The following is a 25,899-nucleotide window of genomic DNA, read 5'->3' as shown; positions in this document are numbered from 1 at the left end:
CAATCATTTAGCATTTAAAAAATATATCATCAGACAGACCAAAATATAAAGTCAAGTGGAAATTTTAGTATGTTAGGGACCAAAATAAAAATAATTCACATAAGTAACAAAAATTACAAAATGAGTCAAAAGAACATTTTCCCAAATCAGTTTCTTTCTAAATAAGAGATATGAAACTTTAACATAAACGGTAGGTGGGTGTCTTGATGAATTTCTTATTTTTTCATTCAGTGGGAGGAGAATCCAGAAAATTTACTAAAGTACTTCATAATAAAAACACTCAAGTAAAATAAAAAAGTACAGCACAGTTAAAATACTCCTATAATTTTACACACACACACACACACACACACACACACACACACACACACACACACACACACACACACACACACACACACACACACACACACACACACACACACACACATATATAATTTTTTTTCTCTCCAAAAAGTTACTTAAATAAATATAATTGAGCAAATGTAACTAGTTACCCAACTCTCCGTATGTCTTGTTGAATTCTTGCCTTGTAATATTTATACATTGTAGTCACAAAATTGAACTTACTAATTTACAATTAAGTCTTAAAAGCTTTTTTTCCCTATAATCTTTGACAAAACGAAAGAGAGAAACCCGACCAAAGGAATCAAATAACCCATAAGATCAACATCATTTTGTGGGATTTAGTAAATATCAGCTGATAATGTCCAGTGTGACTAATTCTCAACTGTTCGTCATAACCTCTTTGTTTGGTTCTTTTCCTGAGCCTTACAATAAATTGTATGAACAGCTTGGTGACGCACCAAGTGTCACATGATATAAACATGTAACACCTGGTGTCACTGTGAACTGAACTGTGAATAATGTGGATATAAGGTGAAGATTTCTTGGTATGACTCAATGTTGTTTGAAGAGTGTCTTAATTTGTTTAAAGATGTTTTCATTGGAGGTGATTTTAGAATGTGGACTTTCAGGAGCACAAAACCCACAATGAACTGCAAGCAGTGGTTCTTTTTCAGAAAAATGAGGTAATTGCCCTGACATCAGAATGGATTGATGTGAACATCCAAACGTGGATAAACTATTTGTTTACCGCATTTCCACTATCACAGTGGACATTAGGTTTAACCATTTTTTTAGCACAGTGTAATTAGAAACTGTCGGTGGATGAACTGTTTCTGCTAGATTAGTAATCTGGCAAATACTTAAGACGCTACCCCCATGACCTGATCCCTGATAAGCAGAAGAAAATGGATGGATGGATGGATGGATGGATGGATGGAAATAGGCAGCAGGACAGAGCTGCAGTGCTGTTGTTCTGGACTGAACAACAGCAACACAAATCTAATTAATGTAGATAATAGAGGAAATTTCAACAAATAAGCAAAGAATGGTAAATGATTTACATTTACCGTCCGTCCACTTATCTGGGTCAGGTCGAGAGGGTCCACTTATCCGGGTCAGGTCGAGAGGGTCCACTTATCTGGGTCAGGTCGAGAGGGTGGCAGCTTCACCCTCAGACTTCCTATTCTTCCAGTTTCAAACACTGAAAATACCTAATTGGAATTCAAACATTTTCAAGGATTTTAAGGATTCATATGAATCCTCTAATACAAAATGACCAAGGTCTATTAAAGTAAATAGTGAGAGATGTATTTCCTTTTCAGCTTTTGTAAAAGCATCATTAAAAAAATTATGAATTTCCAAAACAAGATCTTAACAAAATAGTTTATGAAATATGTTAAATGTACTGCTTTAAAAAAACGATCGTTGCAGAGTGAACTCCCAAATCATGCAACATTAAGGAAGATATAAGGAGAGAAAGTTCTGTTGTTTCTGGACAACTGAGCCCACATGAATGTCAGCTGCTCCCACTAACTGAAAAGAAAACAGAAGTACATGTATAGGTGTCCACATTGTTATGGTTATTTATACAGAAAAATGTCTTTTTTACCTTTTAAAATAAATAGGTTCTGGTTACACACACAAATACATATTATAAATATATCTTCCAAACAATGGTCAGAATATGGCTGCTTAATAAAAAACATAATAAAATTCTGTAGCCTCCCAGAAAAATCATTGATCACCATCTTTATCTCAATCCTGCGCACCAAAACCATTTTGCCGTTTTCCTCTGTTGAAATTGAACAGTCTAACATTCACTTCCTCTGTCTCTCTTTGGTGCTCTGTGTCACTTTTGTCTCGAGACAAATTTGCTCTTGCATTATGCAGGAAGAGCATGAAACTCAATGGTAAAAATGTGTATTAGCTACATTGCTGTGTTCAAAGTGTTTGAAAAAGTAGCAGCCTATTTTCCAGATATTACAGTGGATAACATCTGGAAAATACAGTATCAGAATGTTTCATATCAGCTATATCAGTAATTGTTGATGTAATTATTGATTAGTTTTTGCTTTAAATATCTGAAATATTGCCAAACTGGTGCATTAAAAAGTGACTTTAACTGTTTAATGCAGTTTTCATTCCACAATGTTTTTTATTTCTAAGCAGTTCTGAGTGCAAAACTTGATACTGCTGCTGTGCAACTTTCTTACCAAGTTGTTGCTAAGTAACCAAAGAGTGAGTAAGTTTGTTCATGCCACCAACCTTGATTCGCTGGGTATCCCTAAATCCCCCAGAATGCTGTGTGGATCTGGATAAGAATTCACTGTATCTTGTATATGATGAATATTTTATCAGATGTTTTCCCTATTAACACTGATCACATGTCTATTGTGTCAGATATCATTGATTTATTGCTCAGCCATTTTTCTTCCTCTTCTGAAGTTGTAAATTCGCAGCAGTTGTTCCTCCCTTCCAGACTCCCTGTGTTTATTGTACGCTTGTGAATTACACATATGCCAAATCACCATGACATTCTCTGCAGGGGGAGGGTTCACTGTGGACCTTGAAGGGTATGTACAAAAACAAACATTATAAACCAGGTGAGCACATGCCAGCAGTTTGACTCCAGCCTGACCATGCTGGGCCTTTTACTTCCTCCAGTGACTGCACCAAAATGCTGCATTTATTTTCCCTCTGAGATTTTTAAAGTATTTTTGAAATTAATTGACAGTTGTTATTAGTCAATGAGCATTCTAGTAGCTATGTGCATTTAAATGGCTAGTTTAGTAAGAACTGTCACTAAGTATTGTACAAGGAGGTAGAACTGGTAAAAGCTAGACTGTGCTCTGATATGCTGAGAGTGACTAATCCTCAGCTGTGTGCCTCCATGTTGCCTTCTCTTCCTGAATCTCACAATGAACTGCAGGAACAGTTTGATGACGCACCACATGTCACATGAGATCAACTCAACTGAACTCTGTAGGCATTGAATGGATATTTCTTCGTGTGACTCAGTGTTGGTTTAAGTTTTTCTTAGTTCGTTTTGCAATAAAAAATGAAGCACAAAGAAAAAGTTATTGGAATATTAATGAAGGACAGATTAGAAGAATGCTTCTCCTACACATTGTCCTGGAATAATTACAATAAGGTCGTATCTGCTAGTCATGTCATATGAAGATGCAATTTTATATTTTGTAGATTTGTTCTAAAGAAGTATGTCTCACCAAAAGAACTATTTGACTTACATGTACGAGGTTGGAAGGTTGTTTTCCACAGTTGCATAAGGACCAGACCGTCTTGCCCCTTATTTTCCTTCCTTATCATTGTATAAAAACTTGTCTCATGAGCTCTCTGTATTGTGCACAATGCATGAATAAACCTGAGTGAGTGATTCTACCTGAGCAGTGCTTGGAAAGTTTTTTTTTCCATGACAACATATCCTATTTTATGATTCTTTCTTCTTCTACAGATATGACTGTACAGGATCCACTGGGACGAATGCATCAAAAACACTCCTTTGCCAGAGCAGTTGGTTTTTTGATGAGCAGGTTTATTGATGGTTTATTGATGAATCCTGTTCTGTCATCAGAACAGGAGTTTAGGAATATCACTCAGATAAAAAAGTCCAGGATGTGATGAAAAGAAAATCAGATAAAGTGATAAGAACTCCACCTGAACATCTTTAAAAATGCATCCAAGGCACATCAGTGAGGTGTGGAACACCGTCTGATCACAACTGCTCCATCTACCATCACATCCCTGTTACCTCAGCAGCATTCTAACAGCTACTGACCTACAGTTGAACTGCTAACAGTTCATAAAACAGTTTTTACCTGTGTCATTAGACTTGAGCTAACAGTCAGATCTCAGATGTGGTTTAAAGACTTAGCTCGATCCAACTACCATTCATTTGTATCGGAAAAGATCAAGTTCCCTTGAAAAAGCACAAGTGGGGCAGCCACTTGTGCAGCACTCAGGCTTCAAAACACTCAGGAAGTCAAACTTTACCCTGTACTGTTCCTGTGCAGCGCTCACCAAATGAACCCTGCTACTGGAACATTCTCCCTCCATGGTGCTCTGCTCTGTAGGAGCTCAAAAGACTCTTTGGCTGCTGCTCAGAAAGGAGTGTTTGGCAAGTTCTGGGTGGAGTCTGTAAGGTTCCCATTACAAACAAAGCCACTGGCATGTCCACCAGAGGGCGCCTGACCATTGGCTTTGCTCCCAAACTCATTCTCCCTCAAGGCCTCCTGCTCCTCACTGGTCCTCCGGTCAGAGCTCCTGCTTGGAGTTACCATTCCAGATGCAGTCTGTCTCCGCCACTGCTGTCTGAGAACATACAGAGAGACTGTGATGAGCAGACTGAGGCACAGCACCAGCAGAACAGAGACCACCACCAGCTCCTTCAGGTAGCTGGGGCAGTGGGCTGACAGCAGCGGGTTCCCATCACGGAATTTTGTTTCCAGATTTTCATATTCTTTCAACCACAAAGTTACATTTCTATCAAGCTGCTGAGTGGTGACTGGAGTGTTTCCCAGAGACAGTGAGGGTTTTGTCCCTGTTGGTCTGGATTCTGTCGCTTTAGGTCCCTCCCTGGTGGGCTGGGCACGCGTGTGGCTCCTGGTGGAGCTGGTTGGAGTCTGAGCCATGGGGCTGCTCTTCTGCTTGATATGATAAATGGCCATGGTCTGTCGGTAGCCGTTCTCTGTGGACAGACAGAGGTAGTGGCCCAGGGTGGTTGGGGTGGCCACAAAGCTGAGGCTCCCATCTTGCAGGTGGAGGTAGAGGTCTGAGGACAGGCGGCTGTTTGGACGCTCCCACAGCTGGTGGGACAGCTGTGACGCTGCAGGACAGTGCAGCCGCACCACGTCGTTCAGAGACACAGAGATCAGCTCACCTGCAGGACACGAGGCTGACAAACAGGCTGGAGCTTAGTCATGGATCAGAGCAGAGAAAACCTGCAGACTGACTGGTGATGAACACAAATATGACCATAGATTGAATGCATTATTGCTATTTATTACTGCTGGCAGGCTAACGCATAAAATACCCTCATTTAAAACACAGAAAGGTTTAAAATCTTTGCCGTTATTATGGTTTTGTACAAAGATTTAATAAGCGACAACAGATTTATGTAAAACAACTGTACAGGTGTTTATGTAATGGAGAACATTACATAAACACCTGTTGAAGTTGTTAAAAGTTAAACTTACCCTTGCTTTTATCAATACATATCTATATTGTTGAAACATTGTTGTTTTAGTTTGTTTGACTAAATTAAACAAATTCAGATTGTGCAAAATGCTGCAGCAAGACTTAAGGGGAACCAGAAGAAGATTACACATTACTGCAGGCTTAGCTTCCCTTCACTGGTTGCCAGTACATTTTAGAGACCAATTTCATTAGTTCTTACTCTTACAGTAAGAACTAATGAACTGACCTGCTGCCCCCTACTTTCAAATAATAATAATAATACATACATACATACACGATTAAAGGATTCTCATTAAGTATTTCAAACTGTTTTGCGTTTCATAAAATATCTCAGTGAACACATTTCCAGAACAAAGATGCCACTTGGTTGTTTCATAGCGTGACACATACCTGTGGGCATCTTACCTGTGGGCATCTTACCTGTGGGCATCTTACTTGGTCCAAATTTAGTTTTGTGTGTTAATAAAACACTGTTACAGGCTTCTTCAACATTTCCTCCATCTATGTCCTGGCTTCTAAAGAGAGGACAGTACAGTCAACAAGTGGATGTTTAACAGAATTAAAGCTCCAAACAGCCTTTGCAGCTCAGCGCTGCTCCACTCTTGTTGCAACCACGGGAGCCCCAGCTACACCACCCATATGCTGTCATTAATGCTCAAGCGCAGTTCATGCACCGGTCCACTGGGTTCTGCACACCAATGTGTTGCACAGTGCTTCCTGATGATGCACCAAAAACCTGGTGGAGATGAGTTAGTATATTCAGGGAGATATTGTTGTTCAAATAACCTGGGGGTGGGAAGCACAGGAGTCAACTTCCAATATAATCCCACTGACATCTTTAGAGGTTAACAAAGGTCACTCATATCCAGTACGGTGCGAATCAGATGATGGATGTGTGATTTGGAGTCATTCAGTCGTGCCCACATAGATTCTCCAGCCAGCAGCCAGTGTTGAGCTTCATATTGTCATTGAACATAGGTTCAAATCTTTATAAATCATGGAGTAAAAGGAAGAGAACTAGTAGGAAAACTGGTGACTTGTTGTTCAAAGGGAGTGGGACTAAGGTGATGTCACCAATTGACCATGTGAATGTGATCAGTGCTGGTTGGTTATGACAGACATAAAGTCTCCGGCAGCTGGGACTTGTGTGGAAGTTATTCTACCTTAATGTTTTATGGCAAATGGTCAGATTTGAGACTTAGCCACATCCACATGCTTTGATGTAGCCAAAAGCATTTGATAATTTTTGACCTTCAATGTCTCCAATGTGCTGAGTGATTGCAAAGCCTGGATCCCAAAAGCTGAAGGAGGAGTTCTCTCAGATACAACATGTGTAAAACACACAAAATGGCGGCTTTGATCCAAAATAGTTGACTTCCTATGGGAAGTTGGCGAGAGGCCATGGCTCCAAGAGACTTTTTTGTAAGTCCTGTCAAGATAGAGAATGTCATGACTGTCGGCTAAAGCAAGCTCTGGGGCTGAATCTTTTTTTTTTTAATTCTAATGGTGCTGTGGAGGAATTAGGTAAAGGTTACATGTTCATATAAAACAAGTCTATCTACCCAGAAATAGAATCTCCATGGTTACCATGTCTTTACCATCATACAGCACATAATGAATTTGATATGAAATTGCTGTAAAAATGTTGTTCCCTATATCACCTAACAGTACATACTACTGACAGCCCATGTTCATGGTGGCAGCGTGGGACTCACAGCGCGGTCTGGGCGACAGAGACCTCCACACAGGCCCTGCTGGCTGCATCCCAACCACAGAAAGGATCCCGGGAAAGAACACACTGGGCACAGGTCCAGTAGTAGGAGCAGTTAGCAGTTGGAATCCTCACCACCCCCTCTGATGTTCCAACATATAGCATACCCTGTATTAACACAATGAGTAATCAATCAGTGCAACATTTGTTCCACAAAGTAATAATGTCAGTCATGTTTCTGCAAACCTGGTGTGACCAGTCACTGTTTCAACATGTATAGAGCCACTGATCCTTCATGTAACATAAGTGCAAGTCCTTGAAACAAGCACTGAGCAAACAGCTGCTAGAGAAGGACACTATGAAAAACAACCAACTTAAAAAAATAAGTTATTTGATGCATCACTCATGTAATTCAGAGAATCAGTAAATGTGCTCCATTCAGAAGTGATCATTGTCTGATGGTCAATGCAACCCAAACAGACTCATTACATGGACCTCAAGACATGAGGTAGACTCCATAAACTTAGCTTAAAAATAAGCTGTAAAACATGCTTGTAAAACAAGATGGCGGACATGGGTGGGCTGACATCACTCTGAAACAAAAGGAGCGCATTAGTAAAAAAAATAAAATCGTCATAAACAGAAAATTTGATTAATCGATAAAGAGGATTTATTGCCCAGCCATAGGTAATGTCAATGTTAACTGGAATTTTCATTTTCTGAGAGTCAGAAATCAGAATGCCACATTCTTCCATTATGATATCCATAAACAACCTGCAGAATGTCATTTCAGTTTCACATCAATGCAATCACTCGGTTGGTCTATTTGGATTTATGCAATATTAACTGACTGTCTTCTGGCTGTCTCACCACCATGGAGACTGTAGCTGTCAGTCCATTCAGGTCCTTTAGGCTGGGACTTGAATGGACTACTTTTTAAGCACTTTTGAATGCATTATGAGTGATGCATTTAAAAGTGCATGAACAGCATACCCTGTATTAACACAATAAGTTCTTATTAAACAAACAGGTCATATTTTTGACCTGTGAGGTGAACATTATAGATGTTCAACAGGATCTAGCTAAAGTCTATGACCAAAAATAGATGAGAAAAAAATCTGAACATAAAACTGAATGTGCCTCAGTTTGTACCTTTGGGATAGACAGCTTCAGGCTCCTGATTGGCTGAGGAGACTTAAAAACCTGAACCTCCTCTGTGATGTAGGGCCCCTGTTGGAGCAGCACTGCTTTGTGTAAGTGACCAGACTCTGGAAGACAGTAAGGGCAACAAATCGTGTTCTGAAACAAACCCTTAGAGAAATGACGGTAAACTTTTAAACATTTTCCTCTGGCAGTGGGAAACAATATGTCGTGACTCATGGCTCACCTGTTAGCAGAAACAGGACAGTGTAGAGCTTTTTATTGGCAGCCTGGACTCTCTGAACTGTCAGGTGGCTGTAGGTGTGCTCACGAGACACCAAGGTCAGGCGTCTTCCAGCCGGACGCACGCTGTCCTCTGCCAGGAAGTTTTCTTTCACAAAGCGCAGTGCGTTATCTGAGGCATTGTGCAGGCCACACTAACAGACACACAAAAACAAATTTTGACGCAGATTTTAATAAGGATCATAATCATTGTATTCAATTGCAACCTGAGAATTAACATTACCACTTCACTTCTGCTTCTAAGGATCTGAATTTACATATAATGGCAGTGGCAATTTGGGAGTGGTTGAGCTCTGTGTATGTGTTTGGAATAATCCACAGATCTTTATGAAGTCTATGAGTTACATATTGTTGTGTATCGTAGGAACATCGTCTTCACACAGTAGCAGTGTGTCCACTCCAGTCCAGCCTGAACTCAGCCCTGCACATTGAAGTGACGTTAATCTGAGAACATAAATGCTAAAAACTAATTTAACTTGACCAGATAAAACTCTTAAAGGCTTTAATGAGAGCACAACTCTCTGTCTCCATGGAGATGCTGCAGTCCATACTGCCTTTATTTCTACATAGAGTGGCTTGTGTTCTCAATGTACTAAATTGCAAACACTGAGTAATACATTTTAGTTGAAATGCTGAATTTGCAAAACATTGTAACAGTATAAAAACACAGCACTCATGCTGAGTTATTTAAAGTTAACAGAAAGTATAACTAATACAATATTAAACTTGGAAATGGAAGAAACAAAATACTAAGAGGATGAAACCAGTGAGAAATGTTTCGCAGCCCTCCATTACGAAGCTCCACCTGTAGTTAGGGAAGATTTCTACCCACTTTTATGTGATGTGTGACATAAAACTGGGATGTGGGAAAAAAACTACCCTGGTTCCTGCAAAGGTGCATTTCCACTGCAAGAACCTGAAGGTGCTGCAGGTTGGAATTAAGACAGCTCTTCAAGACTTACATTTTTCATTTTATATGCAAATTACCCTGTGAGTTTTCCATTTTCAAAGAATAAAGAAATGCCAAGAGTAATTGATCAGATTCTCGGTGTGATTTGTTTTACCTCTCCTGGGTTTGCCACCTTCTCTTGGACTCTTGCGCTCCACTGTAACGTGTCTCGGTTCAGGACTTTGTAGTTCCCAGAGAAAACGGATTTGATCTCAGTCAGAGTGAAGGAACACACCGCTGACCTTCCAGAGCTCACAGTCCTGTGTTATAGAAAACAACTATTAATAAATAAATAACAATGATGATGTCTGTAGAAATCATCTTTGAGAAGCTCCTAAATAAAAATTTGTACAAAGGCAAAGTCTGAGTTTGATAAAGATGTCAAACTTTCCCTCATTGGCATCTACTTTTTAAGAATCTCCAGTGAGAATTATTTAAAATCTTGCATTATAAAATATATTTTAGAGCACAATGTGTAAAATTGATCCCAAAGTGGCTTAAAAGGCCTTCAAGCCTTTTAAGGTCTTTAAGCCTTAAAAGGCCTTAAAAGACTTAAAGGCCTTGTAAGCCTTTTGAGGAGGGTTAAAAGATAAATGGGGTGTTGATGACATGATGTGAGGTCACTGGTTAAAAACAAACATTTTTTGGAAGCTGGGGTACTGAGGTGGTGCAGGGGTTAAGTACAACCCTTAGCCCTCGACACAGCTGTCGCAAATTAGATTCCCAGCCTGGTGACGGTTGCTGCATGTCTTCCCCTATCTCTGATTACCCAATTTACTGTCAAATAAAGAGCCAATAAAACCTTTTAAAAAGAAGTAGAAACTGGTTTATTCCAAACAAAGGTCAAATGTCAAACTTTTCTGCTGTATTACTGAAACTGATGTGGCTCAGCTGAAATTACTCAGAAAGCCTAACAGAGTGACTAATTTAAAAGAGTAGGATGATGTTTTTGCATCATCTTCTATTGAAACGGGTATTAAATTGATGCTCTACTGCAGGGCTGTCAAACCTTCTGAGACCAAGATCTACTTTTTCTCTCACCAGCCGGCTGAGATCTACCTCATGACATGAAGACATACAAATTATAAATGAAACCCTATTGACTAATTTTCTATGCAAATATACATCAGTTATATCAGAAATGATAAAGTTATAAAAAGCTTAATGCAGTTTCTTCCTCAGTGAGATTCTGACACTGGGATCAGGTTACTGGTTTCTCAGTCAGAAGCTGGTTGTGAACCTGAGGCCAGCAGCTGTCAGTCAGTTATGGTAGATCTGAAATTTGGTTTGATGACGTCAATATGCGAAACTGCAGACTGATGGGAGGAACCAAAGAGCTCTGCAGAGGTAAAGGCAAATCTTAATGTAATTTGACATAATTATTGTGGAAGCCATTTGTTTGTTAAAATTTAATCACATATATGTGTCCTATTTGATGTTGGTTGTGACGTTTACTGCAAACGAACGAGGTCATTAGTCCAAGTTTGTCGTTTATTGAACGTTCAGAAACTCCAGCGGCTGTGATGAACCACAGCGAAGGTAAACAAAGTAGAATAACCTGAACAGGTGATCAACTCAGAACCACTCGCACCTTTTTACTCTCTTTCTCTCTTTATCGTTAAGCACATCTGTTGCCGTGGCAACTGCCTGCGCCCGCAAGCCGAGCAAAGATTACGTTAAAACGTTCAGTCCGTTACGATATCAGGCTTCCAGGCTTTAATATTATTTAATGAAGCTACAAACGTTTTGGATCTTAGTGAATATTTTTGATAAGCCTGTCAGAAGAGGAAGTGCTGCTCTCAGCATCCTGGAGGTCTTCAGTTTGTCACCCGCTGCAGAGATCGACTCAAAACCTCCCCGCGATCGACCGGTAGATCGCGATCGACGTATCGAGCACCCCTGCTCTAATTTGTGGATGTCGACCAGATTAAACCAAATCCACCTGAAGCCCCGTCCACAATCCTGGAGTAACCAGGGAAACAGTCCTGGAGCCAGAGAACCTGCATCACTGACCACTGAGAGGTGAAGATGCCGTAAAACAGTGTGTCATCCACTGAAGCGCCCTCTGCTGGTGGAAGCACGTCAATATCCTGGATCACATTGTAAGGGAGCTCGCTGCCATCTTGGCACAAAAGCTGAGCTTTGGCAAACGTGGTCCATCGTCTCTGCAGAGTGCGCTGACCTCCGACGTCACTCTGACGGGTCACAGGAAAAACACTTGAAAAAGTTGATTCAGACTACTGAGCATTTCACAGCCAAATCATTAACACCCCGCCACCGTGCTTTATGTTTGGATTGTGATCATATCTAAGCTTTGGCTTAGATATGATCCCAAAATACATTTACTTTTGGATTTCATTTAGATGAGGAAGAATCAGACTGAGAGCTGAATAAATGTTTTCCATTTGGGAATTACCTTCCATAGTGTACATATGACTTACAGACGGTTAGGTGACATTTTACCGTTCACTACACTGATGGGAAGTTATTCCTGCTGTCTTTCCATTATAATTTCATGTTAACACACATGTCTGTGTGTTCCAGAGGAGCAAACAGCATTTATTCCAGCTTTTACAGATCCTGATCAAGTGGATTTGATCAGCTCCACCTGGCTGCTGTCATACAAGCATCAAGAGTGAATCTAGTTTTATGATCATTTTAGCTTCATATTTAATTTTCACTCAATAAGCAATGGCAGTACATTCTTTACTTCAAGTTAGATTTGATTTATTTCTGATATTTTTCATTATGTCCAGGTAAGTGAAACTATAGACTTCAAAGACTGTGTGCTTTTTTTCTAAACTTGGCTGTATGTTCAGAAGTGCTTCATATGTATGAAAAATGGCAGAATGCTTCTACAGCCATACGCAGGTGTTAAACTGCCTGCTGGTTGCTGGATTAATCACCACGGAAATTTTCTCTTTATCGATTTAAATTCTAGCTGAACACTTAGCTACCACAACTCAATTCACTTCAGTTTATTTATGTAGCAAATGCTATGCACTCAAGGCACTTCACAAAAACAAATCATTACAATTCAGTCACACATCCATTCCAGTTGATCTAGTTATCAAACAGTACAACATGACCAGGTAACTATTCAAAGTAGTTTCAAAAGTTTCCAACTCTCTTTGCTCCTAACTTGGGTGATCACTGTGATTATCTGTGTGTTGTTGCCCAAGGTCAGAGTTCAGTGTTTCCATCTTCACTATTTTGCAACTTTTGGATGAGTTTTTAGCTGCCTTTCTCCTGCTTTTTTCTTTTATGCTCTTTTACATGATGATCTAAGTCCTTTGAACTTACCAGGCAGATCTGAGAAACACGAGAGACAATGAACTTATCTACGAAGTTATACTCTCTGCCCACTTCACTGAAGAAAAAGTAGATTTTTTCCTCATGTGGAATGAACTTGGAGCTGATGAAGGTTGGATCTGCAGGAAAGAGGATACAAAAGGTCAATGTATGCAAATGTAGAAGAAGAAAATATTCTTCTTCAATGTTAAATGTTCTCATTAAGGGACAATTTTAAAACACTTCTGGAAAATAAATTAATGTTACACTTTTGTTTAATCTTTTCAATGAGCAAACCAGCAGCTGCTTAAGAGATGGAGAAAGTTAGAGAATAATTCCGGCAGAAACTCTAATTCTGACAACACTCAATATGTTTACTGCAAAGAGGAAAACAGAAGATTCAAAATTCAACAAATTTTACGCTCAGATTCTCTCACTGCAAAGAACCTCATAAACGCATCTAAAACCCAAAATATTCTCACTGCCTACAAAAACAGAACAACATTCATGCTTAAAAGCATAATGATTTCAATCTGTCGTGTTTTGAACCCCAATAGGGCGTTTATTATGACCTCGGACTCGGGCCTGAACCTTGCGAGCCACATAAAGACGATTACAAAGTCGGCCTTCTATCACCTGAAGAACATCTCCAGGATTAGAGGACTAATGTCTCAGCCAGATCTAGAGAAACTCATCCATGCGTTTATCTTCAGTCACATTGATTATTGCAACAGCGTCTTCACAGGCCTGTCCAACAAATCAATCAAAGCTGATCCAGAAGCTGCTGCTCCTGTTCTCACTAAAACCAGGAAGATAGAGACATAACAGCAGTTTTAAAGTCCCTCCACTGGCTCCCTGTAGCTCAAAGAATAGACTTTAAAATACTGTTGTTAGTTTATAAATCACTGAACGGTTTAGCACCACAATACATCAAAGATCTGCTGTTGTTGTATCAACCTTCCAGACTCTCAGGTTCTGGTTCTGGTTCTGCTCTGCATCCCCAGAACCAGAACCAAAAGAGGAGAAGCAGCTTTCAGCATCTATGCACCAAAAATTTGGAACAAACTTCCAGAAAACTGTAAAAAAGCTGAAACCCTGACTTCCTTTAAATCTCGACTAAAAACACACCTGTTTAGAGTTTGATTTGAAACGTAATCAATTAAAAATGTAATGATGGAACAATGTGTTGTTGATTCTATGTTGCATGACATTGTGTTTTTGTGTTTATGATGTAAAGCACTTTGAAATGCCTTGCTGCTGAAATGTGCTATACAAATAAAATTTGATTGATTGATTGATTGATTGATTGATTGATTGATTGATTGATTGATTGATTGATTGATTGATTGATTGATTGATTGATTGATTGATTGATTGATTGATTGACCCTCATGAAACAGGGAAAAACAGTTTGGACAAAAAGTCAGAATCCCAAACATAAACATATTATCAGATTATCATTTGAGCTCAGAAAACAGAGTTTCTCTAATGACTCAATAGGAACACCAGAATGCATCAACTTGCTTTCTCTGGCCATTGTAACACACTGAAGTTCCACCACCAAAGGAAAGAAAAGCTAAGTAGTGATAGCAGGTCAAGTAAATGGAAGAAAGAGTTCTGCCCCCAAAAAGATCCCAAACAAATGGTGAAGAATATTAGTTATCTTCTTCCATAACTTCTAAATATTAGCATGAGAACTAGCTACAAAAATCCTTATATCAGAAGTCTACCCCATAGAGACACAGAGTCAGAGGGGCTCTGTATTGGCAAAAGGCAGCCAAACACTAAACATGCTGTTAGTGTCTAATGCTGAGGCACCAGAATAATGAAACAGTTAAAGCAGCTGCAGCCTTTTGTAAAAAGTGGGACAGGAAAAAACATTAACTGTGACCTAAACAAATTCTGACAGATCAGGTTGAGAACTTTGACTTTGGCCTTTTAAATGATGGAACAGATGTGCATCTTTTTTACTCAATAAAAATCTGTGAAAGTACAGTAGGATTTCTTCACGCCTTTGCCTGTGTATGCTGCAGACTGGACCCAGATCAGCAACATGTTGAAGCTGTTGCTCCAGACCATTGGAATGAACAGCATTCCACAGACTATCATCAGCTGCAAACTGTCTAAGCTGGCTTTAGACTTGGCACATAACAACAAAGCAGCATCCTGGAAGGTTAAGCCAAAGTGTATTTACTTATCAGTGAGCCGGAGTACAACTGCATTACTTTGAAATGTGTCAGGATGAGAGTCAGTGCACACACCCTCCAGCCATCCTAATGTGTCATCCAATTTAAGGTCCACCCGGCTGCCTTCACTTAGGTGTCGGGAGATGACTGGTCGATTCCCTCTGTAATCCGCCACTGTGCCGGTGTAAAGCTCTCCCCCTGAGTAGCACACACAATACACAGTAGCCAACACCAGATTCATTTTTATGTTATGCTTTTCTTACAGGATAGACTATTTTTGCATCAGTTACCAGGAAAAGACGTATTTTCTTGCAGCATGGTTTCATTGACTTTAGAGTTTCAATATTTTTGGAAAGCAGTCAACTTTACTATATCAAAGTGTGTCAGAGAAAAGCTGATGATTTGTTTTCATTTTAAAGGCAGATTCGGTATCAATGTCAACAAAACTGAGAAACTGATTTTCTCTGTGTCTTTCAGCAAAATATATTCTTCATTTTCTGGTAAAATAAATAAAAGAAGACATGATTTAACTCAGGTCTAACTTAGTGTGCTGTCTTCTAACAACTGTAAAGTAAAATAAAAACAGTAGATGATAGGCTGGATTTCTTTGTTAAATTTGTTCATTTCTTGAGGTCTGAATAAAGAAAAAGGAGCGAGTGAACACTAACGTTGAAACAATAAAACCTCCAACACACACACACATCTTTAGAAGGTGAGTAGAGTCTGCTCTGTTTAGTAGAGACCATAAAAATGACTGATAGATTTTATGTTAAATGTCTAAGAGTGAAGCAGTTGCAGCATTGCCTTACCCACAATAATAGCAGTGTTGCGCTGGTAGGGGTCATAAGGGCAGCGACCTCTCCCTTCATCAGTGTTGAGACTCATTGTGAGCGTCTGTGAGTTCTGGTCACAAAAGTCAAAAGTCATCAGCTAAAGGATTTTAAGAAATCCAAGTGACATCGTGGTGTGATGATCTTGCACATGGACGTGTTTCCTTCATTCACAATATTGTGAAAATGTCACTGATCTCCAAAAGCAAAACTCTTGTATTAGAATGGTCTTATTATACATGGAGTGAAATAGTTCAAGCATATTCGTGTAATTTTGGTAACTATGGCTGACCTGCATATGAAAACACAAAATTCAATGCATCAGAAAATGTTATGTTGTGAAAATGTCAACATTCTAAACTCATGGTGTTACAAATCCAATCATCTGAAAACAGCTGCAGAGGTTTGTCCTTCATTGTAACTGAATAAAATGAATTGATGTCACAGCAGAGATATGGCAGCATAAAAACTTACAATATATGTGCAGCGTGGACTAAAGGCGAATGTTCCACACGCGTACATGGAAGTGCTGTTTAAGAACTGCAGAACTCGGATGAAATTGGGACAGTCCGCCTTAAAAATCCAAACAGAAAAGTTAGAGTTGAGATGATTCTGTAAAACCAATTTCCCACTGATAACTAACCCATCAGTCAGAACCTTATGAGAGCTCCACTATATCTGTTACTATAGCGATGGTCAAACGGCACTAGCCATTTGGGTGCCATGAGATGTTTTAATTTGTGGAACACATTAAAACAGTAAAGAGCCTGTGCAGTGAAAATATAAGCCCTGTATGCAGGTTGATGAGCCTGGATGATTTTTGCAGCTGTAGATTTTAAATGACAGTGAAAATAGTCTATTGAAGTCACGACAGTGGACTCTGATGGAATAACATTTTCAGAATGCAAGGTCAGAATGAAAATATGAAGAGATTTTAATTTTCTCACACACATCTGTTACATTTATATCTATTAACACACTTTTATTTAAATATATGACTGTCATGATTTCAAAAATTATGATGATATTTTATGTCAGTAATTTTTTGGAATGGAGAGAATGACATGAATGATATAATTACACTGTCACTGTAATCATTTAAATGTGTTTTTAATCATTGATACCTTGGGATTAAATGAAAACGGAAAGTTAATAGTCCATACTGGAATTTTGTGCATAACTGCAAATCAACACTTGCCATTTTCTTGCCCTTCATGGAACACTCTTCTAGGTCTTTTTCTGAAGGGCTCCAGTCCAGCTACAAAAAACAAGATTCAATATGAGTGTAATATCCACATCAATCACCAGAGAGTGCAACAAAAGGCAACAATTATTATGTCACTGCTGGTTTAGGAAAAAGGGAAAAGGCTGCTTCCCTGCAACAATGATCCTATAATGTAAGAGTAACAAAAAGAAAACATACATTTTCAGAAATTCTCAGAAGCAAATCAGTTAAAATAAAAAACTCAAAGAACAGAACCTGAAGCATCTCAGATTATCCTAAACCATCCAGAACCTTCGGTATCAAACAGCTCAGTGTTTAGTTTCTGCTCCGAACTGCTGATGAGGACTGAGTCAGATTACCAGAGGCTTCGGCTTCAGGTGAACGGATGGCCTCTAATCACCACTGACCTGTTGTTCTTTATATGTTGCGGCATTGCATGACATAGTGATATTAGTGACCAGTGTTTGGCATTGTTACATTGCAAACAGCTCAGCCTTTGGTTCACTGTTTTGTCATGAACTGTAGTGGGACTTTGCATGGTGAAATTGTGACTCCCAAAGGAAACTGAACATGGGGTTCAGCCTATGTTTTACTGGATGGAACATCATCAATTAATTTAATGAAACCACTAAAAGGTCCATTTAACTCTCTCACATCAGTGGCGTCCAAACATTTTGTAACATGGACCAAAATTGTCAAGTCAAAAGTACTCACTGGACAAGAAAATGTTTAAAACCACAAAAAATTTACAGTATTTTTTTCGGTGCTCAACGATAAACAAATTATACAATAATTTTAAAGAAGTTAGCTTGTTTGTCAGAAAGCATGGTTGTTTAAATCATTGTAGAATGAGTTGTTCACAATTATTAAAAGAAATAAATACTGCTTGTAAATTTTTTGGGCTCAGATGAAAAAATATTCACCCTGTTTTCTGCAATAAGACAGGATGTGGGTCATTCTCTTTAATTTGTTAAGTCAGGTTTAACAAATTAACTCAAAGCAGATTTGGGCTTTTTAAAATCTAAGTATCAGGTGATAAATGTTGTCCTATTCACCATCAAATTAAACAGAAAGCATGGTTGTTAAAAACAAATACTTTGTGTTGTACTTAATAAATTCCATTGTAGAAAAATGGAATTTGTCAGTCTTAATTTTGGTCTAATTAAAGAAAAGAAAATTCCCCATCTGCATCAATTACCTATTTTGGTGGGCCGCAAATGGCCCCTAGATTGCACTTTAGACACTCCTTATCTACCTGCTCAGATATAGTTACCGCTCAACTTGAAATCCTGGAGAAAAAAAAACACCAACAAAAAACTGAGTAAAACTGTTTTTATATTTCATGGCCCAGACAGTGGTGTTTGGGGTAACTATAAACAGTTCAGTTCAGTTTTTTTTTCTTTCACAGAGGATGTAAATGAAAACCATCTCGGCATTCAAAAATTACATTTCTCTCATTTTCTGCAGAATAGGGCTCTTTACTTCTCACTTAAGTTGGAGATTCATATGGAGACAGAGTGAAACTTTCCAGCCTCAATTTCACTTTTCTACATCAAAACTAGAGGCAGTAATAAGTTCTTGCAACGGTCAGCAGACAAACAGGGATCATCTTATTTCATTTAATCTATATTTTACCAGGATGAAAAATAATTGAGATTATAAATCTCTTTTCCAGAGAGTCCTGGCCAAGAGGCAGCCACAAATACAAAACAAAAAACACAAAAAATGTTAGGCTATAAAACACAAGTACATCATTACATCGGCCTCAAGAACTTTTTGTTGATTCCCTCACCTTGCTCCTCAGAAGGACACTGTCTTTATGACCAACATCCAGCGCTAACACCGCATCACGAGCTCCTACATACAGCTTTTCTCCATCCTCACTGAGAAGCAGGGTTGTGGTGTTACTGAGGTCATGGCTGCTGAAGCTGGTGAGACGTCTCCCTGGGCTACCTGTCATTTAACACAGAGCAACACATCTCAGTTAAGAACAGAATAAAAGAGCTTAAGGTGTCAACAGATGGGGCCTCTTACTGGACAGAAGACCAAACAAAACCTTCCATGATATTGAAGTTTATCATGTCAGAGAAGTCAGAAAAGCATCAATGAGATGAAGAAAGACTAAAAATGATGGATGCAAAGTTACTGAACAATAAATCAACAGCTTGGTATGCAGGAAAACTTTTAAAAATGGAATCTTAGCTAGTTTTCTACACAGCATATTGAATGAATCCTCATCGCAATGTAAGTGTCACTAAGAACAGTTTTGGAACAATATTTGGTAAACTGCTAGAATTGATGTGTCATGCATTTATGCTCTACATCTCAGCGATATACTTGGCCAGTTAGATGGACAAACTGCCTTCAATGTCCAGACCTGATGAACATTGCTGATGGCTGTGACACAAAAGCTCAGGATAGTTGTGTGATTATAAAGAAAGAAAAAAACAACAAAAAAATGAGGAATATTGAAATCAATATAACAGAAATACATGTCATCCTGATGTACAGACTCGCCTCCAGAGAAAAACTAAATGTTTTGACATTTTGCACACATTTTGAGTTCTGTATTCTGTCACATTGTTTCATCCCTTATACTGTAACTAGTTTACTACACTCTATCATTCAGCCTATGTTTTACTGGATGGAACATCATCAATTAATTTAATGAAACCACTAAAAGGTCCATTTAACTCATCTACATCAGTGGCGTCCAAACATTTTGTAACATGGACCAAAATTGTCAAGTCAAAAGTACTCACTGGACAAGAAAATGTTTAAAACCACAAAAAATTTACAGTATTTTTTTGGTGCTCAACGATAAACAAATTATACAATAATTTTAAAGAAGTTAGGTTGTTTGTCTGAAAGCATGGTTGTTTAAATCATTGTAGAATGAGTTGTTCACATTATTAAAAGAAATAAATACTGCTTGTAAATTATTTTGGGCTCAGATGAAAAAATATTCACCCTGTTTTCTGCAATAAGACCAGGATGTGGGTCATTCTCTTTAATTTGTTAAGTCAGGTTTAACAAATTAACTCAAAGCAGATTTGGGCTTTTTAAAATCTAAGTATCAGGTGATAAATGTTGTCCTATTCACCATCATAATTCCAATGATTTCCATTTTCTGAAAGTGGTAGGTTTCAGTTATATAGTTCTTCGTAAATAGATTTTATAACTAAAATGATCTTAATTTAAAACCTTAAACTTGGGCTCTTATCTCTTTAAAAACGCAGACTGTTTCCGAAACAGTCTGCGTTTCAGGAAGTCGTCACAGAATTGTTTCTCTATTAACACTTTAATGTGTTTACCAGCATTGCACAGAGAAGTAGCTTGTATTCTGAGTAGTTCAACCAGGTTTTTGCTAATTGGTCCAGACTTTTGCACAGCTACAATTTCTCAAACATGCATGAAAGAATGAGGGAACACTCCATTTTGTTGAGGGAATAACTTGATGCAAAGCTCCAAAAAGTCATTTCAACATAATAACGCCGCCCTAAACTGTTTGTGCCTAACACAGCTTCTCTGTTCGGCTCTTCACTTCACGTAGAGGCACAGTGCTTCATTCCTGATGGTGAAGGGTAAAGCGTTCGCTGTCTTCCAGTATCAGACCATCAATCATGTGGGACACAAAGACGAGGCTTCACTCACCCATTGGGAAGGAGACTCTGGGAGTCAGCCTGGTCAGGCATGGGCTCAGCAAAGCCAGGAGGGTTACAGAGAGACGCAGCAGGCAGTGACAGCCCATTGGCTCTGATGACATGGACAGTCAGAAGGCGAGCACTGGGTTAGATGACCATCACACACACCCTCAGATTCTTAGCAGGGAGGAAATGAAGCTATACTGGAATCTCAAATCATCTTCAGACCTGCAACAGAATCAGAGACACAACACATAATTTGCTGTTTTGTTTACTAAATTGTTACTGTTTATTATAGTGTTTAAAATGATGTTCAAAATGTTCTTATCAGTAAAATCAACTTAGAAGAAGCACAGAAGCTCTGTGTTTAATAATTATTCATGATTATTACAAAATGACTGTTAATGCTGCTGCTTTATTTACCTGCAGTCTTTAATACAATAGTTAACAAGTTTGTCTCACATCTGGACTTGCTTGTCAGGAATAAAGGCACAACCTTCAAATGAATGTTGGGAATTTCACTCCAGAGACATTACAAAACTTACAAAATAAAAAGTAAAAGCATAAAATTAGGTAATTTTTTTGTTTTTTCTTATACAAGTGTTTCTTCTTCTTACCATGTCTCATTTTCTATTACTTTTCTTTATGCATTTCTGCCTCATTATGCAAATGAGGAGGGTGGATAAAAAGAGACCTAGAAAAGAAACCAGAAGCTGCTAACCTGTGTTAGCCATAAAGAAGCATAATGATGGACCAACACTGAAATGGTAAGTTGTTTCTCTGTCTTTTCAAAACCATATGATCACTTATTTGGCTTTAATAAATTCTCATTTTAAGTTGGTTTTCATGGTCATTCAAGATGATTCCTCCTGAAACAGAGTCCAGGGTAACATTTGAAATGCCATGTTATTCTAATAAAATATGCGTGTAGTTGGAAAACAAGCAGCAGCATCAGCTTGCTTTGCAGCATCTGGGCAACTGTGGTGTATGAGGACTCTTTCTCTGTTTCTTGTGTGATAATAAAAATGAAGGTTTCTCACAATCTACACAGTATTTATGTTAAAATTTTGCCCTTGTTTTTTTTCTATTCTGTTTTTAAATATTGAGTCACACGACTTTACTTTGATTGCCTGGCTCACTTCGCTGCTGTTGCTCAGAATTTTCCCCAAGTTTCAATAAAGGATGTTTCTATTCTATTTTAAATACAGGTAGGGCTGTCTGGTCAGAGCGAGCTGGAGCGCCCCCTAGCGGATGTTTTAGATAACACTCTGTGGAACAAAGTTTTCTGTAAACTTGTCCAGTGTTAGAAGCAGTGAGCTCAGCACAAGGATTTATTGTTGTGCGTTTCTATAAAGTGTGTTAAGCTGCTAAAACACGTGAGTTGAGATGATCACTGTGTTGCTTCACAGTCTGAAGGCCTTAAGCGCAAAGTGCTACCTTTAAACTTCACACCAACAACATCTGCTCATTTGATTCCGTGTGGTTTCTGTACCTTTATTATAATGATAATAATAATAATTATTGTTGTTATGATTATTATTGCAAAACAACGCTGTGACATTCTGTATGTTTCAGTAGTTCAGCCTGGTCTTACTGTGGTTCTTCTCTTCTCTTTTCTTCTCTTCTCCATCGCTGCCTCCTGCTGTCTGGCTGATCCTGCGAGGTTAACCTGCAGCCATAAGCAAACCGCAGAGCGGATCTCCTGGTCAATCTGCCCGAAACTACCCACGGTGAGCACAAAGTATCTGCAGTTGCTGATAGCTACGACAGCGGCTGGAAAACCGGAAGTTGTTGAGAACGTGCTGCAGGAGGAGGACGGAATCAAGACCTGCTATTGGATGTTCAGCTGCGTTTTTTCTACAAATCCAAACATTGCATTTGTGAACGAATTATTCAATTCAGTTTAGTTTACTTACACAAATTATAACAAATGTCATTTCAATGTATTTCACAAAATATACTTTCAATTAATTCCAACTGACGCTAGTTTTCAATAAGTTCAGTGTACACAATCTATCTATCTATCTATCTATCTATCTATCTATCTATCTATCTATCTATCTATCTATCTATCTATCTATCTATCTATCTATCTATCTATCTATCTATCTATCTATCTATCTATCTATCTATCTATCTATCTATCTATCTATCTATCTATCTATCTATCTATCTATCTATCTATCTATCTATCTATCTATCTATCTATCTATCTATCTATCTATCTACCTACCTACCTACCTACCTACCTACCCGTCTGTCTGTCCGTCTGTCTGTTTCGATACCTGAAAGACGAGACAGACAATACGACATTTTAATATTACTTTCAAGAAAATTTCACAGGTCAAATTTATGCATCAAAAAGTTATTGATTTTGTATAGTTTGACAACAAGATATTTAATGGAACACTTTATATTTTGCCCTTTGGCAGGACATTCTAAGAAACCTCTGCAGTAATAGTAGAAAAAAACTGCTGCAGACACACCACAGACTTTTTTGTTTCTCTTGCCCTCGACCTCTCTCCTCTCCTTCATCTCGGTGTGATGTCTGACATCATGCTATTCTCACTGCAGTCCAGAGGCACAGCTGTGCACGGAATGGGCCAATAAACCAAGAAGTTGAGCAAGGTAATAAATTATTGACAGTTTTGTCTCACAAACAGTAACACATCGTTACAGACTTATGATTGTGTTTTGCTTGTTATTTTGCTGGCTATTATCTATCTCTCTTCATGTAAGGTACAAAAAGAGCCTTCCTGGGGTTCTTCAGAAAGAATTTAGTGTTGAAAAAAGATCTAAATCACATCAATTTTTTTCTGAAAGGGATGTACAAAAAGGAAGAGAAAGCAAAGAAACCAGCTGAAACCTGGTGGTAACCACAAAATATTTCTGCCACTATGTGCAATAAGCTGTTTCATATCAAAGCATTGACAGAGGTAAAAGAAAAGACACCTTCATAAAAAAAAAGTATTCCTGAAGGAAAAAATGTCATGAGCGCTAAATGTTTGCTCAGAGGTGGAAAGAGTACAAAAATAATGCACTCAAGTTAAAATACAGTCACTTGAAGATTTTACTTAAATACAAGTAAAATTAAGAGTGTAGATTGATAATCAAATAACAGTAAAAAGTACTTAAACAGTTTTAAATAACTAACTCTAAACTAAGAACCTGATCCTCTGTTTTCAGCTTCAACCAATACAGATTATAATTACAAGTAACTGATAAAAAGTACATACAAATTGTACTTGATTACAGTGATGAAAGTATGTGGTTCTTTCCATCCCCAGGGACACATCAACATGTGGCATCAGGCAGAAGGTGTGTGGGTATGCGACGGTTTCTTCACGGCTACTAAATAGGAGTAAGTTCTAGATGGTGATGGGCGATAATGAATCTCTCAGTGTGAATCAACAAAAGCGTGAAAACAAAATCACAAAAAACAAAAACATAATAGTTCTATGGGACCAATTTCCATTGTAAGCTACAGATATTGTTTTTACTATTAATATTAGTTTAAGTAATGTAAGGTTGATGCTAAAAATAATGTGGGACAATGCTATGACAACATGGAGAGGTTAAGCAGGACTCAAGGTGACAGATTTTTGCAGATCTTTCTGTACTTCCATGTTCTCTACATGCTTGATGTGGAATCCTTCCACAGCCTTAAACTGCGCATGTTAATTAGCACTCTAAATCTCACTAAGTGTAAGTGTGTACTAAACAACCCCCAACATAATGAAAACCCTGGCAGGATTAAGTAGTTGAACTCGGATGAAATTAAAGGGTGAGAAACTCTTAAAATACTTACAGTCCAACAGATGACTCAGTCAGTTGTTTAGGGCTCTTGACCACAGCTGCCTTTCTCTTCCTGTTAGGGTCTTTTGCTATTTGGGGAAACACATCTCGTCAAACAATGTTCTCACCTTTTACCTGCCAGGATAGCAACGCCTTTACCTCCAGTGCAAATCAAGTCATGTCTAATGACAGAGGTTTGCATGAATTGTAAGTCTCTGTAAGTATCTTATTCCGATCTAAAAAGAAATGCATTAAGAAATCAAGGAAACCCAGTTAACGCTATTTTAATTTAAATATTTACATTTTTGTTAAAGTTCTGTCAAAAGTAGCCTGACATGAGGAGAGTTAGGAGGATTTTACTTAGAAATAGAAAGCTTGGGAAAAGTACAGTAATAAAAAAACTATAGGTTTTCTTTTCTGTATGTCTTTGAGACCAGCATGTCAGTAAACATGTCTAATGTATGCTGACATGCAACTGAAGATCTCAAAATTAAAAAAAATAAATAGAGACTTAGAACGAGCACCTACTCGGTACTGATTTGTTTCTAAGTCCAGGACATGTTACAATGTTTTTAAATTGGTCACAAACTGAATGTGTGAGTACCTTGTGTTGAGTAGCTTGTTTCCTGCAAAGTTGTCTGAAGAATTATTAATTTGACTTCCTCCACACAATATCTCCGCAGTTTCTTTAAATTTTCACCTCCTTCATTATCTCCACACACAAATGAGTTGTTGTAATGGAGCTGATGAAACCATTCTGCACAGCTCTCTGTTGGTGTTCGACTAACAAAAGGTCTTTGTTGGAAGACAGTACCTTCTTGGTTCTTTTCAAAGGTAACGCCACTTCTCCATTCAACTTCATCCCAATGTCAACGTATCACTTTCACCTGCATGGCTCCCAGTTATGGCTCCTATGAAATTCCAGAATAGGTTCCAAATGAAGGTTCACACAGCAGTATGAGGAAAGAACCACTGCAAGGAATAAAACTTTGAGGAGTTTTACAGTGAGTGCAGTGAGGAATGGAGTGTGTAAGATGGCTAATAAGGAGAAAAGAAGCTTGGAGAGGATTAGCAGTGACCTGGAAACAGCCTTGTGGTTACAGGCTGTGTCCCTTCTAGTGTCAAACATGAAAATGCTGACTCATGGTTGGCATTGAGCAAAACTACGAATCCCTCTATGGTGTTTGTGAAAGACCGCTGACTAGAAAAACAAAACTGTGTCATAAAAATTGTTCAAAGAATCAAGGATCATAATAACTTTAA

The 25,899-nt window shown here is 38.4% G+C and overlaps 1 protein-coding gene across 8 annotated transcripts; it reads right to left on the bottom strand.

Moving 5' to 3' along the window:
* Positions 1 to 3,880: 3,880 nt before the first annotated feature.
* sema4ab (sema domain, immunoglobulin domain (Ig), transmembrane domain (TM) and short cytoplasmic domain, (semaphorin) 4Ab) lies at positions 3,881 to 25,644 on the bottom strand. 8 transcript variants are annotated; one of them, XM_055021940.1, is made up of 18 exons: positions 25,451 to 25,644; positions 24,650 to 24,725; positions 23,091 to 23,126; positions 22,436 to 22,510; positions 20,852 to 21,069; positions 18,990 to 19,150; positions 17,171 to 17,230; positions 16,447 to 16,545; positions 15,952 to 16,045; positions 15,182 to 15,340; positions 12,969 to 13,096; positions 11,679 to 11,860; positions 9,781 to 9,925; positions 8,661 to 8,850; positions 8,426 to 8,541; positions 7,278 to 7,441; positions 5,983 to 6,077; positions 3,881 to 5,260 (listed from the first exon to the last, which is right to left on the bottom strand). In XM_055021940.1, the coding sequence occupies exons 5-18, from the start codon at positions 20,961 to 20,963 to the stop codon at positions 4,467 to 4,469; spliced, it is 2,499 nt and encodes an 832-aa protein (XP_054877915.1). In that variant the 5' UTR covers positions 20,964 to 21,069; positions 22,436 to 22,510; positions 23,091 to 23,126; positions 24,650 to 24,725; positions 25,451 to 25,644; the 3' UTR covers positions 3,881 to 4,466. The 8 variants fall into 8 exon arrangements, with proteins under 8 accessions (XP_054877915.1, XP_054877912.1, XP_054877919.1 ...); XM_055021937.1 differs by having other exon boundaries at positions 22,436 to 22,643; positions 23,095 to 23,126; XM_055021944.1 differs by having other exon boundaries at positions 15,218 to 15,340; positions 22,436 to 22,643; positions 23,095 to 23,126.
* Positions 25,645 to 25,899: the final 255 nt, after the last annotated feature.

This window comes from Poeciliopsis prolifica, unplaced genomic scaffold, assembly GCF_027474105.1.
Source record: "Poeciliopsis prolifica strain line A6 unplaced genomic scaffold, Auburn_PproV2 SCAFFOLD080, whole genome shotgun sequence".
NCBI classification, from domain to species: Eukaryota; Metazoa; Chordata; class Actinopteri; order Cyprinodontiformes; family Poeciliidae; genus Poeciliopsis; species Poeciliopsis prolifica.
The sequence above is the reverse complement of the archived record's forward strand: the minus strand, read 5'-3'. Positions and strand labels throughout refer to the sequence as shown.